Source organism: Taurulus bubalis (genome assembly GCF_910589615.1).
Source record: "Taurulus bubalis genome assembly, chromosome: 17".
In the NCBI taxonomy this organism is placed as follows: Eukaryota; Metazoa; Chordata; class Actinopteri; order Perciformes; family Cottidae; genus Taurulus; species Taurulus bubalis.
In genome coordinates this window covers 15,471,871-15,486,715 of record NC_136605.1, presented here as the reverse complement: position 1 = coordinate 15,486,715, position 14,845 = coordinate 15,471,871, and the positions used below count along the sequence as shown (strand labels likewise).

Sequence of the window (14,845 nt, the reverse complement as noted above, 5' to 3'; positions counted from 1 at the left end):
TCCATTAAACCATCTGAATATAACAAGCTAGTAAAACTGCAGAGCCATAGGTGATGTGAAAAAACTAAGTTAAGTTTTAAACTTAAGTACCAGTTTTCTAACCAGTTACTACGGGAGCTGCCTCATTATTATAAACTATGTTAGCTTTACTGCCTGTTCTGGGGTGTTGCCTTCGTCTGTATTTGGCCGTTGTATTGTAGATTTAATGTTTTGCACAATTTTGTCCACACAGGCTTATTTATTTAAGTTTTGTTGACAATTTATACTGTGAATTTGACTTTTGAAAGTACAATTTCTTTTTGAGTTTTTAAAGGTTCTCAATGAAATATTGAGAGCAGAGGGATTGTTTCCACGCAGCTCTCAACATGGCAACGCCTGAGCTGGAAACATGATGAAATCACAATAGGGTTTGTTTATTGAACAAAAATGCTGCGTAATTGCGCGTTGCTCGGCGGGGGTGTCCGCTGGTGGTTGAAGTGGCTTCGTGGGTCGGTCCACGCGCCCCGTGTGAGTTTTCCCCGAGCCTAGAATGGCGCTCTGTAAACGCGCAACGGGACGCTGTCCGCCGTTTTTTCTCCAAAGGGGTGGAGCGGCTCTGTGGGTCGGTCCCCACGCCCCGTGTGACCTCCCTCCATGCTTGTGATGGTGCCGTGTGCGTGTCTGCTGTCCACACATGGTGGTCTGTATGAATGCGCCGCGTATTGAGTGTCTGACAGTAACTTCCCGGAGTTGTTCAATTAAATAATTTAGTATAGCCCAAATATGCCTCAGAGGGCTTTACAAATCAGTACACATACAACATCCTCTCTCCCGGGACCTTCCATCGGCACAGGAAAACATTAGAGTTACAACACATTCAATGTGACGGAAATGTTTTGAATGCATTCTGTGAAGAATTTTGAAATTCACTGGAAATGCTGCATCTGCCTTGACCAGGTGACTGAACAGTCGGGAGTTCACTGTAATAATGTAAATGGCAAATGCCATTAAACGTTAGTGTGTAGTATTTTAGGGGATCCATTAGCAGAACATATAAACGGAATATAATATATTCCGTTTATAATAACCTGAAATTAACTGTTTTTGTTCGCTGAGAAAGAATACTTTCCGTTTAAAAAGGGTGGGTCCTCTGCACGAGTCCGCAATATTGCCACAGTAGCCCAGAAGGGACAAACCCATCACTGACCATTAGGGATGGGTATGGTTTGGGTTTTTCCAGATACCAGTGCTAAACCGATACTTTTTTATTGCCAAGGCAATTTGTTTTCTTCAAATTGAATAATATATTAACCGTTTAAAGTATACTGTAAATAAATACAAAACACTTGACTTCAAACCTTTTAACTTCAAACTATAAACAATGTATATTTAAAAAAAAACAGACAAAAGCATCAGGTGGCCTGATAGGGACCGTGTGCAACAGAACTCAGAAACTGTTGGATTCTACAAACTGCTGCTTTACTGGACTACACGTCATTATTAATATCAACTGGGAGAGATTTGTTCCAGTAACTAAGCCGCGGACGGACGTTCAAAAGCTCGTGCTTCCAGCGATCTGTGTGCGCGCGCTGCATGTGGCGTGTGAGCGCTGGAAGCCCCGCCCCCTTGAGCCCCGCTCTGCATGTAGGCAGACAGAGAGCGTATAAATTACCTGAAGGACACCGTAGTTCTCCATCACGCTTGAGAACGCATATATTTACTTGACAAGAGACTAAGAAGTGTAAAAATGTTAACTCAGGATTTAAGATTCAGTCTTGCAGCACTCTGCCACCATTCTAGTATAAAACTATGGTTATTTAAAAAACCAAAAACACAGAACTTAGACTGGTTGATTTTAATGTCACAATGAAAATAAAACATCATTGACAGACTGGATTTCAGTTCTTTGCCTACTTAGTGGGGAAAACCATCAAAGGACCAAGTGTTACACTTCCACATGCCACAAGATCTGAAACACAAAAATGTGGACATGTCATTGGGACTTTTACACAGAAAAAACAGGTTTACACTATGGAAATGTAATTAGGATCTACATACCTTGAGGGATCCGCTGTCTCAGATTTGTGTAATAGTCAGGAATGCTTGTGGAACAGATACCATCACAACATTGACACACATCACTGCCATCCACATTTAGCCATCTAATAAGGATACAGATGTATTCATAAAACAGTCACAATATTACTGTCCATGTTAATATATTTGCAATAGACAATGTATTGAGGTTTGTTATACTATTTGATTCCCAGACCTATAGTTCATGGTTCCTCCATTTCATTACTGTGAAGAGAAATACTGATTCATAAATAGTTCTACTTGTTTTGATGCATTTGGGTTTATCCAAATTTGCAGCTCAGACATTACTGCACACAGCGTCCATCATTGTTTTAACCTTCCTCGTGTTAACTTTCTGTTTCCATCTCTTGTGTTAACGGGTCGGTTTTGACCCATGTCTTAAATCAGCTGTAAAATACACTAAAAACAATTATCTATCATCCAATTTGGTTGTCATCCCTTGGTTACCTTGCTAGGCTTCCTTATCCATGAAAATATTGTTGTATGTTTTAATGTTTTTGGTTTAGGCCTCTTCTTTGTCAGTATACCCCTTGATTTCCATTAAAAGCAAGAAAAGCCACGGCTCAAGAGAATCGTAAATAAATAGTTGTCGTGTTAACATTTTAAAAATATGTTCCTATGTCAATGATCCACCGACGGTAGAGTAAAAACTTTCTGAACAAGGCTTTGTATAGTAAATATAAGGAGCTGCAATAAACAAAAGAAAATAATCACCTTGAATCTACATAATTGCAGGCCTTATTGATGGGGCTGGTCTTCCACATTTCATAGGTTGCTTTCAGCTGGCAAGTGATAAATATCTTCAAAGAAAAAGAATAAAAGCACACAGAAATGTCACCATACAACCTGGGAGCATTTCCAAATGAAGAAGTCAACAGTTATGAAAATGGCTCACCGAGTTCCTTGAATCCTGGTGAAATAGGAAAGCTTCAAGCTGAAGTTGAAGCGAAGACGCACTCGTTCTGGGTTGGAATAGTGCGTTTGATTTATACTCTTTGGCATCAGTGAGGCACCTGACCAGACACACACACACACACACACTAAAGTCAAAGCCAGTTTTGTTTCATACAGCTCAGCCTATAAAACTTCCCTTACCCATGGTTTTCAATGAAGTAGTATCTGGGAACTGACATTGTGTCAGGCGACAGAGTGGCGACACAGCTGTCAATGAAGAGCAGTCCTTGTCCCGATGCAAGACCAGTGTAAGATGCCTCGATGCGCACAAGTTCTCCAATGTCGAAGTCAGTAGTGAACGTCTCACTCATCCAGTCATCTAAATGCAGACAGACGTCACTGCAACCACACTAGTCAATAAAAAACAAAACAGACAGTTGTGCAGACATACCAGTCATCAGCTTTAGAGAGAAATCAGCAGTGGAAACCTTTGCAGGAGTGGAGCGGGCCAAGCGCAGCTTCTGAACATTACTGCTCACAAGTTGTGTCCTGTCACAGAAAAGTTTAAAAAGTCAGCCATCATGAAGTCACAGCTTCTGTGTAGAACAATTATACAAATATCACCTTTTATAGTGACAGGAAACCGGAACTACAGCATGCATCCTTCTTGTAATGCCATGGTAACTGGCAGCTGGTGATATTATCAGCTCATTTGAGTAAGTCACAAGGTCATCAGATATCTAGAGACGAATATAGAGACATTTTAAGTCAGGGAACTTTCTGGAAAAAGCCAACTTTTACTAAGCCAGATATATTCATCATCATGTATCAATCAACCACTTACAGTTAATTTGGAGCCACAATCTTGCAGTCCAGCTTCAATGAGATATTCAGTGTCACCAGCAGCAACAACTCGGCACTGACTTCCCTGTGAATGCTCCGGTTCTCCTAAAAAAAGCTCCTCTGGCGACACATGGCGTCCATTTTTATACAGGTCAGCCTTTACCACAATGATCATGGATGAGTCGGTGCATTGTATACGGACAGTGGATCCATCATCGAGTTGTGGCGGGCTGGTGTCTTCTGCCTCGATTCTGAAATTGGCAGATTTATATTCCCTTCCTTCAGCATCGATCATAGGTCCATCTTTCAAAGTCCGAATGGCATTTCCAAAACCAAAAGCAAAAGATATCAGCAGGGCAAGAGAGGCTGGGTGAACTGCGATTAACATTGCTAATGATAATTCCAGAAATCCAAATTGTACTGAATTTTAAGACAGGATGCACAAGGTTCAAACACTCAATCTTAAGTACCTCCCAGTTCAGACCAATCAAATCGCTTGGAGACAACAGCTGGACGCAATTACTCATTACCTGATGTGGGAGAATTAAAGCTGCAGTTGCACTGAGATACAGGCCTGTGATTGGCCCACACTTAGACAGTGGTGCGCTCAGGTATTGTTCATAGGGGTGTTCAGATGGGGCCACTGAAAATATTGCGGCGGGACACCAAAACCAAAAGCTGTTAACTGATTTTCAGCAATTCTATTGTGCTGTAGTAGTAGGCCATTTAGGCTGGTCGAGAACTACGTCAATAAGCATCAAGGAATCCCATACTCATGTACTTCGGCTTCATGTTTCACAGTTAATGTTAGTAATGATCTGATGTGCATCGACTAACATGGTACATTGACCATTTTGAGTTCCAGAGAATCCAGTTTAAATATGTTGTCTACTGCCGAGTCATTGTTCTTCAAATTGTCTTTTTCCTTAAGACAAATACAGTATATAACATTTAACGCGAACAAGCCTACTCAAGTAGAAATGCCACAGAGGCCTACCTAATACAAGCAACTAGCGGGTTGACCCACCCACCCTCAGCAATTCCACTGCATATATTATACAGGTTTATATCTAGAGTTTACACTGAAGCCTTTTCCTTATGCAGCTATATTCATACACAAGTTTAGAAATCACTGAATGTTGCTCATTAATGCTTATTGGCAACACTCATCTGAGACAAGTTTGTATTTGGACATTGTTTTCAGAATTACATTGAATTAATATTCAGACCTTTACATCTTCAGTTCTGCACTAAATCTTTCTTTTGCAGTTTGTCTCTGCTCGCTACATTTTAACCCTTCTGTGGTCGCTTCCATACCAGTGATGAAAAAGTATCTCAACCCAACAAGTAGATATAGTATATGATGCGTTCACACTGGGAAAGGTATTAAGATACTTAACAGACTAAATATGGATGAATTTTGTGTGGAAACTGAAAAGTTACAGCACCAGAAAGCTCAGAAAACTGTTTTTAATCTCATATTTTGTCCTGTGATATTTTAAAGTTGACGGTGGTTTAACTGCCGACACTAGCGTCCCAAAGTTACACACGTTTTAGTGGCTAGTTTACGCCACTCACCTTTTGTACCAGGAAGAAAACACAATGGGTGGCAATACCACAACTTTAAACCTTTTAAACCCCGCTCCCTTCGATTCCAAGTCGACCTCGGGAGATTCCTTTTCTAGAAGGGCAGAGACTTTCACCGCATCTCCATCTGTAATTAGAGTCAGGTTTTAATTGCCATGCTACAGTGCCATTTATTTAAAAAAATAAAGATTTGTTAAATATTTTACCTTCTAGATCTGTTCCACTATATTCATCTTGATTCTAAAAGTCTAAACCACCACCTCGTCTGGGGTAGATTGTGAACCAAGAAGGAGTCCCTTCTCATCTAGGAGATCTTTCTGCATTTGGCCGATTTGAAGTTTTGCACAATTTTGTCCATTTATTTAAGTTTTTTTGGATTAAAGGATTGGGATGGAAATTTCTATCTGTAAAATAGAACATTTGTCTCAATTGATTTATTCATCTACTCAACTCCACAGCACCATGTGGTATACCTCAAGGATCTATTCTTAGACCACTTCTTTTCTAGCTGTATATGCTTCCTTTAGGTCATATCATTCAGTACCATAGCATCTAATTTCACTGTTATGCAGAAAGTATAAAATAAATAGACAATTGTACACAATATTTTGTCATGTAGTCACATGATATGTTGCAGCAAAGTGTTGTCCTATTCATATGTTCACTAGTTCAAGCCCTCACAGCCTCTCACACGCAACCACTTAGCAGGTGACGTCAGTAAATCCCTGAGGGTTCAGGGTGGATTTTTTTGGCACAGACTACAGAATAGTATTTTAGTAATATCTTCTTCTTAAATGGCAAATCCCATTCAAAGTTACAGTGTGTAGTATTTTAGGGGATCCATTAGCGGAACTGTAATATAATCTATTCCGTTTATAATAACCTGAAACCAATAACCGTGTTTTTAGTCGCCAAGAAAGAATACTTTTCATTTAAAAAGAGCGGGTCCTCTGTACGGAGTCCGCAATATGGCCACAGTTGCCTAGAACCGACAAACCGATCACTGACCATAGGGTAGAGCATTTTGCGTTCATAAATTACCTGAAGGCCACCGTAGTTCTCCATCACGCTTGAGAAACTGGATTGTTCCATTCCACAACAAGGCAATGAAGGCAAACTAGTTAGCGTAGTGCTTGCTTTTCTTTTTAGCCCTTTATCTTCTGGTCAACTGCCTTTTTTTAGACTCATAAAATCCTTTAGTCACAAGAGGGGCATCTACTGATGCATTTGATATTGTAGAACAAAAAATTTAAATATCTTAAAACTTGTTTTAGCCACAGATTAGATCAAGACATATTTACTTCGTGACAAGGCACCAAGAAGTGTAAAAATGTTAACTCAGAGGATTTAGGATTCAGTCTTGCAGAACTCTGCCACCATTCCAGTATAAAACTATGGTTATTTAAAAAAAAACAACAAAAAAAAAAAACACAGAACTTAGAATGGTTGATTTTAATGTCACAATGAAAATAAAATGAAACATCATTGACAGACTGGATTTCAGTTCTTTGCCTACTTAGTGGGGAAAACCATCAAAGGACCAAGTGTTACACTTCCACATGCCACAAGATCTGAAACACAAAGACGGGCATAAGTGGACACGTTGTTGGGACTTTTACACAGAAATAACAGATTTACACTAAGAAAATGTAATTAGGATCTACAGCATACCTTCAGGGATCCGATGTCTCATATTTGTGTAATAGTCTGGAATGCTTGTGGAACAGATACCGTCACAACATTGACACACATCACTGCCATCCACATTTATCCATCTAGAGAGGATACAGATTTATTCATAAAACATTCACAATTTTACTGTCCGTGTTAATATATTTGAGGTTTGTAATACTATTTGATTCCCAGACTATAGTTTCTCCATGTTTGCTCCATTTCATTACTGGGAAGAGAAATAATGAGTCGTAAATAGTTCTACTTGTGATGCATTTGGTTTATCCACATTTGCTGGGCAGACATTACTGTACACAGTAGTTTGTTTTCATTTAAAACAATGATGGATGCCGACGTATGCTTTAATTTGAACCAATGGGTATTGGTAATGCCCTCAAGCACCCTGAAGATTAATCATTAACTTCTCACAAGGCAGCATAGAAATCAGCTACAGGATTAGAAACTTCACACATTTTAAAAAGATGCTCCCATGTCAATGATCCTCTGACAGTAGAGTAAAAACGTTCTGAACCTGAACAAGGCTTTGTATAGTAAATAAAGGAGCTACAATACACAAAAGAAAAAAAAAAAAATGGTCACCTTGAATCTACATAATTGCAGGCCTTGTTGATGGGGCTGGTCTTCCACATTTCATAGGTTGCTTTCAGCTGGCAAGTGATAAATATCTTCAAAGAAAAATGAATAAAAGCACACAGAAATGTCACCATACAACCTGGGAGCATTTCCAAATGAAGAAGTCAACAGAGATATGAAAATGGCTCACCGAGTTCCTTGAATCCTGGTGAAATAGGAAAGCTGCAAGCTGAAGTTGAAGCGAAGACGCACTCGTTCTGGGTTGGAATAGTGCGTTTGATTGATACTCTTTGGCATCAGCGAGGCACCTGACAAATATAAATAAATACATAATCGGTTCACAATAATGTCAAACACCAGTTTTGTTTCATACTGCTCAGCCTATAAAACTTCCCTTACCCATGGTTTTCAATGAAGTAGTATCTGGGAACTGACGTTGTGTCAGGTGACAGAGTGGCGACACAGCTGTCAATGAAGAGCAGTCCTTGTCCGGATGCAAGACCAGTGTAAGATGCCTCGATGCGCAGGAGTTCTCCAATGTTGAAGTCAGTAGTGAACGTCTCACTCCTCCAGTCATCTAAATGTAGAAAGTCACTGCATGCACACTTTAAAAAAAAAAAAAGAAAGGTTGTGCACACGTACCAGTCATCAGCTTTAGAGAGAAATCAGCAGTGGAAACCTTTGCAGGAGTGGAGGGGGCCAAGTGCGACTGCTGAACATTACTGCTCACAAGTTGTGTCCTGTTACAGAAAAGTTTAAAAGTCAGTCATCATGAAGTCACAGCTTCTCTGTGCAAAACAATTATACAAATATCACCTTTTATAGCGGCAGGAAACCGGAACTACAGCATGCGTCCTTCTTGTAATCCCATGGTAACCGGCAGCTGGTGATATTATCAGCTCATTTGAGTAAGTCACAAAGTCATCAGATATCTAGAGACGAATACAGACACATTTTAATTCCAACTTTTACGAAGTCAGATATATTCTGTATCATGTATCAACCACTTACAGTTAATTTGGAGCCACAGTCTTGCAATCGAGCTTCAATGAGATATTCAGTGTCACCAGCAGCAACAGCTCGGCACTGACTTCCCTGTGAATGCTCCGGTTCTCCTAAGAAAAGCTCCTCTGGTGACACAAGGCGTCCACTTTCATACAGGTCAGCCTTTACCACAATGATCATGGATGAGTCGGTGCATTGTATACGGACAGTGGATCCATCATCGAGTTGTGGCGAGCTGGTGTCTTCTGCCTCGATTCTGAAATTGGCAGATTTATATTCCCTTCCTTCAGCATCGATCATAGGTCCATCTTTCAAAGTCCGAATGGCATTTCCAAAACCAAAAGCAAAAGATATCAACAGGGCAAGAAAGGCTGGGTGAACTGCTATTACCATTGTGCTCAAAGAAACAGAACAACACTGCAAAGCCTTCTTCTCAGCACAATCAGTAAGACAAGTCGGCTAATGATAATTTCAGAAATCCAAATTGTACTGAATTTTAAGACAGGATGCAGAAGGTTCAAACACTCAATCTTAAGTACCTCCCAGTTCAGACCAATGAAATCACTTGGAGACAACAGCTGGACGCAATTACCCATTACCTGATGTGGGAGAATTAAAGCTGCAGTCACACTGAGTTACAGGCCTGTGATTGGCCCACACTTAGCCAGTCGTGCGCGCCGGTATTGTTCAGAGGGGTGTTCAGATGAGGCCACTGCAAATATTGGGGTGACACACCAAAACCAAAAGCTGTTAACTGATTTTCAGCAATTCTATTGTGCTGTAGTAGTAGGCCATTTAGGCTAGTCGAGAACTACGTCAATGAGCATCAAGGAATCTCATACTCATGTACTTCGTCTTCATGTTTCACAGTTATTGTTAGTAATGATCTGATGTGCATCGACTAACATGGTACATTGACCATTTTGAGTTCCAGAGAATCCAGTTTGAATGTGTTGTCTACTGCCTGTTAACTGATTTTCAGCAATTCTATTGTGCTGTAGTAGTAGGCTGTAGTAGTCATATTTCAGTTAATGCTAGTAATGATCTGATGTGCATCAACTAATACCGATACATTGACCATTTTGAGTCCTGTACAAGCAACCAGCTGGTCAACGACCCCCTTAGTCAGTGGTGCGCCCAGGTATTAGCCTTGTTCGTTGGAGCTGCGCCTCGCCTGGAATCCAGACGAGAGCAGGCGGCCGCAGCAGGCGGCCGCAGCAGGAGGCGTTAATAAACTGCGATCAAGTCGAACAGTTTTAGGCTGCCTTCAAAGTAGACACAGAAAGTCACAGAAACAATGACTTCCTGTTAGTTCCAAACTTTTGACTACTTGTAGTTTACAGATCACGTTTGGATTTATTCATATGTGTTTGTAAATATATATTTATGTAGAAATGTATGTGTAGCTGCATCCTTTGCTTTTTATGTCTGCCTGTGAAATACATTACTACTCATTTAGATATGTGTTATATGAATACGATTTTGTATTATCAACCACACAAGATATGTTTTTAGATTAAACATGAGACGAATAGTCAACAATCCAGCGTTAAGTATTACAACTACACATAAAAAAAGGATTTTCTCCAACACGTGGTGTTTGCTGTCAGATCTAAGAGCCAATCAGCTCTCTGATGTGGCGCGATCGAGGCGTTTCCCATCATGCACTGGGCCAAGCAGGAGGTGGAGAGCAACTGTGGTGCCTGACTCTGAAATCGACAGCCGGCTTGGTCTCGTGAGAGTATCGTTGATCACGTGTGCATGATGTCAGAGCAAGTCGGGACCAAGTCGGACACAAATCTAACCGGCATGCACTGCACGCCGATCGATTCTGCGCAGACCTGGCTCATCTCGAACAAGCCTATTGTTCAGAGGGGTGTTCAGATGGGGCCACTAAAAATATTGGGGTGACAAACCAAAACCTGTTTACTGATTTTCAGCATTCTATTATGCTGTTGTAGGACATTTAGGCAAGTCGAGAACTACGTCAAAATGAGAAATTCATACTGATGTACTTCCTGTTTCACAGTTAATGTTAGTAATTATCTGATGTGCATCGACCAATACGGTACATTGACCATTTTGAGTTCCAGTTTAAATGTGTCTACAGCAGAGTCATTGTTCTTCAAATTGCCTTTCTCCTTAAGACAAATGCAGTATAGCATTAATTTGGAGTACATTGATTGTAAGGAAGAAAACATTTAATGCGAACAAGCCTACTCAAGTAGAAACACCACAGAGGCCTACCTTTGAGCCAGAATGGTCTATTCCTTTATACAACATAGTAAAGCTTCCACCTCTGTTCTGTACATCTTCAGTATAACGTTTGCAGCGTTACACTTTTATATTTTGACAGTTCTGCACTGAACCAGATTTTTTTTGTTGCATTTTACCCCTTCCATTAGTGTGACGAAACAAGTGTCCCAAACAAAATCTAAGTATAGCTATATGGTGCGTTCAAACTGGAAAGGTATCAAGTATACTCAGACTAAATAGATTCATTGTGGAACCTGGACAGCTGGGAAAAGAGAACCACCAGAAAGCTTGGAAAACAGTGTCTCATTTTGTCCTTTGATATTTTAAAGTTTAAGTTGGTTTGACTGCAGACACTGGCATCCCAAATTCACATGCGTTTTAGTGGCAGGTATACAACAATGAGTGTCAAAAACACAACTTTAAATCTTTGAGAAAGCATTCAGCTGGTTAAAAGTCTGGACCCGAGATGCAACTCAAACCTTCACACTGGTCCTTTTAACAAGGTAATTTTTGCATTGCATGAATAACTGGATTAACAGCACACAAAAAGTACTTAATATGAATAGTTTATTATATTTTGGGGTCATTTGCATCTGAAAATGCATTTTCTGTTGCAGATGCATTTGACATTTTAGTCACATCCACAGTAAACTGAACAGTTGGGACAACATCGTCGAGGGTTGACATGCCATCTTCGTCCAGCGCCGCTCCCGTCGATTCCAAGTCGACCTCGGGAGATTCCTTTTCTAGAAGGACAGATAGTTTCGGAGAATCTCCACCTGTAATTAGAGTCAGATTAATTGCTGTGAGATTTATTTAACATAATAAAGATTTGTTATGCCTTTCCATATTGTACCTTCTAGATCTGTTCCATTATATTCATCTTGATTCTGCTTAGAATCTAAAGTCTGAACTGCCACCTCGTCTGGTGTAGATTGTGAACCAAGAAGGAGTTCCTCTTCATCTAGGAGAGACATGAGTTAATATCTTTCTTTGCAGAGCAGAAAGGGCTTAAACATATGGGCCCAAAAAAGAAGCAAGAAACTCAAGTTTTCTAGATCAACTTACCAACTTTGTCATTTATTCCACTTCTCCACTGGCTGCCAGACAGTGAAGGTCTGCTGATTTTATTAAGACCAGGAGGAAGCTCCTCCACAGGTATTGGCCCACTGTTCTGCTTGGCTGGCAAGACAATCAACGGACCCACTCTTGCCTCCTGTTCCCACACTAAAGAATTAAAAGTCCAAAACCATGTGTGAAGCATGACCTTGCATTTTCTCCATCATACAAGTTTCTATAAAGAACCCAACCTGTATCGGTTTCCAGGCCACTCCTCCAAAACGGTTCAGGTCCATCTGGTTTCTTAAACCCACGAGGACCAAACTTGCCAGGGCTACTGGGCTTATCGTGACTTTGACAATAGCTACATAAATAGTCATTACCATCAGCTGACCTCCATCTGAAAAGCAATTAAAATAGTCACAGCTCATTTACTGTGCATTTTACAGAGAGACACATTTTGGGCTGGATCTCACTTACCTTCCATTTACAAAACTGCATGCCTTATTTGGTGCCTCTTCATCATTTGTTGATACAGCAGTCAGGTGACATGTGATGTAGAGCTGTGAGAAGATAAAAGTAAGTATGGGAAAACAATCTACAAGTGTAATAATGACTTGTTAATGCCAGTTAAAGTAGAGCCTCACTTCTCCCATGTCCTCATTATGAAATTTAAAGGCATCAATGGTCAAGTGTAGCTTGTCATCCTGGGTCCTGGCTAAGAAGTGAGCCCTAGAACCTGGAAGTTCAGAGTCCACCAAGCACCTGTGGAGAGGGAAGAATGAGTCAGTTATGCCAGTCGTGGTTTATCTTCCCTTCAATGTAAACATTTATTTTATCTCTGAAGCCATAAAACACTGAGCACAATGTAGCAATCTTCCAAGTGCTTACCCATTTTCAACAAAAACGTATCTTGGCTCAGAGGATACGTCTGGGTAAAGTGTAGCCACACAGCTGCTCACAAACACTCGGAGCCCCATGTGATGTCCAACGCTGACTGAGGCTTCGATGCCGATGGGCTCGCCGAGGTAAAACACATTAGAGCTTCTTCTCCAGTCATCTGCACAGAAAGGATAGAGATATATAGATAGATAGATAGATATATATATAGTGACATCATACGAGTCAAAACATGAGAAATTAACAAAACCTACAAGTCATAATTCTCAAGTCAAACTCCAAAGTTGCCTCTGCAGCTTGTTTAGACATGAAGGGAATCCAGGTGGGCAGGAGTGAAGAACTGGACAAACTGTACTTCCTAAAAAACAGAAAAGGCAACTTAAAAATAGAGACTGTGTCTAGAGCGCTTTAAAGAGATGATCTTTAAAAGACAGACCTCTCATAGTGACACTCAATTGGAATGACAGCCTCATCCATTCGAACCACCCCGTCTGGAGAGGCCACAGGTGAGTATATAAGCAGGTTTGTGTAGACCAGAGTGTCTTCAGTAATCTGTGGAGTAGATGAGTTTAAAAACCAGTATAGTGTGTAATAAATTAATTTAAATATATTCATCACTACCCTTTGTTTGGTGCCGCAGTCCACGAGTCCAACAAAGATTCTGTACTCAGCTCCTGAAGATGTTGTAGCTCTACAGTAGTCATTGTCCTCCACTCCAAGGCGCAATTCATCGCTATCAACAGGAGCTCCAACTTTAAACAGGTCAGCTTTGATAATAATCTCCAATGAGTCTGGATGACAGGTCACTCTGACAGTATTCACCTGCTCTTGTTCCTCGGCTGGAGCCTTTGCTTGGCGATTGTGTTGGGAGTTCCCTGTGATCGGAGAACTTTCAATTGAAGCATAAGCATTATCTTGGGGAGGATATGCTAAATATGACCTGAAACACAGTCCAACCAAGAGGTGAACCGAAAAACACAAGGTCCTCATAGCACAGAAAAACCAGCAAACTGGTGCAAACTGGTGCAAACTGGTTCAGACTGCAAACTGTCCTCCTGTCTGACCCACTAGGCAGCACAATGATTAGAGGAGTGAAGCGATTCCTACTTTATATTCAGACAATCAGCCTCATCAAAGCAGGACTGCACACCTGAGTCTAATCATCCACTAATCAGCCTGTTGAGGGGGATTCAACCATATTTGAATCTGTCAAAACATCCCACACATATTTGTTTCAGTAATGTGTTACAGTAAATCAAAGCTGTGAAAAAAAATCTATACAGAAATGCACTTACTAAACTAAATGAAGTCACTTTTTAAAAGATATAAATCTGAACACAATATCCAGCAATCATTCGCATTTCTGTTTTTTACAAGTTCCAGATTTCTCCAGGAGCTGCCTCATTATCATAAACTATGTTTTTTTGTCTGCTTGTTCCGGGTAGTTACCTTAGTCTGTATTTGTCCGTCGTATTGTATATTTGAAGTTTTGCACAATGTTGTCAATTTATTATTTATTAAGTTTTGTTGAATTTATGGATTGGCTGTCAAATAGAACATTTTATGTCTCAATTGATTCATTCATCTCCTCAACTGCACAGCAGCATGTGGTATACCTCAAGGATTTATTCTTGGACCACTTCTTTTCTCTCTGTATATGCTTCCTTTAGGTCAGTGGTTCTCAACTTGTCTGGGTGCGGGACCCACCATCACCCCTGAATGACAAGCCGCGACCCAAATTTGAGGAACATTTTCAACTATTCAAATTGATTTAATGAAAATATGGTGCAGTTTGAGCCTGAGATAGTACAGGATGTCACAGTATGCCAACAATAAAACAACTAGTTCCTTTTTATAGTCAATTAAAAAATAAAAAGTGCATCTTAAGGACATGAGGTAATACAACACACAGAACAATTATGTATAATAATTATAAATAATTATTAATGACTTAAGTCAC

At 40.3% G+C, this 14,845-nt stretch overlaps 3 protein-coding genes across 3 annotated transcripts; all 3 read right to left on the bottom strand.

The window, feature by feature from the left end:
* Nucleotides 1-1,893: 1,893 nt before the first annotated feature.
* Nucleotides 1,894-4,201, bottom strand: LOC306749546 (zona pellucida sperm-binding protein 3-like; the record flags this gene model as incomplete). The annotated part of the gene is made up of 7 exons (XM_079232863.1): nt 1,894-1,948; nt 2,791-2,876; nt 2,972-3,089; nt 3,172-3,349; nt 3,422-3,519; nt 3,595-3,710; nt 3,815-4,201. 7 exons carry the CDS (start codon nt 4,199-4,201, stop codon nt 1,894-1,896), a joined length of 1,038 nt encoding a protein of 345 aa, XP_079088989.1.
* Nucleotides 4,202-7,667: 3,466 nt separating this feature from the next.
* Nucleotides 7,668-9,063, bottom strand: LOC306749545 (zona pellucida sperm-binding protein 3-like; the record flags this gene model as incomplete). The annotated part of the gene is made up of 5 exons (XM_079232862.1): nt 7,668-7,757; nt 7,856-7,973; nt 8,065-8,259; nt 8,482-8,597; nt 8,677-9,063. The coding sequence occupies 5 exons, from the start codon at nt 9,061-9,063 to the stop codon at nt 7,668-7,670; spliced, it is 906 nt and encodes a 301-aa protein (XP_079088988.1).
* Nucleotides 9,064-11,980: 2,917 nt separating this feature from the next.
* Nucleotides 11,981-13,875, bottom strand: LOC306749544 (zona pellucida sperm-binding protein 3-like; the record flags this gene model as incomplete). The annotated part of the gene is made up of 8 exons (XM_079232861.1): nt 11,981-12,153; nt 12,237-12,385; nt 12,466-12,548; nt 12,633-12,750; nt 12,877-13,045; nt 13,140-13,243; nt 13,322-13,437; nt 13,507-13,875. The coding sequence occupies 8 exons, from the start codon at nt 13,873-13,875 to the stop codon at nt 11,981-11,983; spliced, it is 1,281 nt and encodes a 426-aa protein (XP_079088987.1).
* Nucleotides 13,876-14,845: the final 970 nt, after the last annotated feature.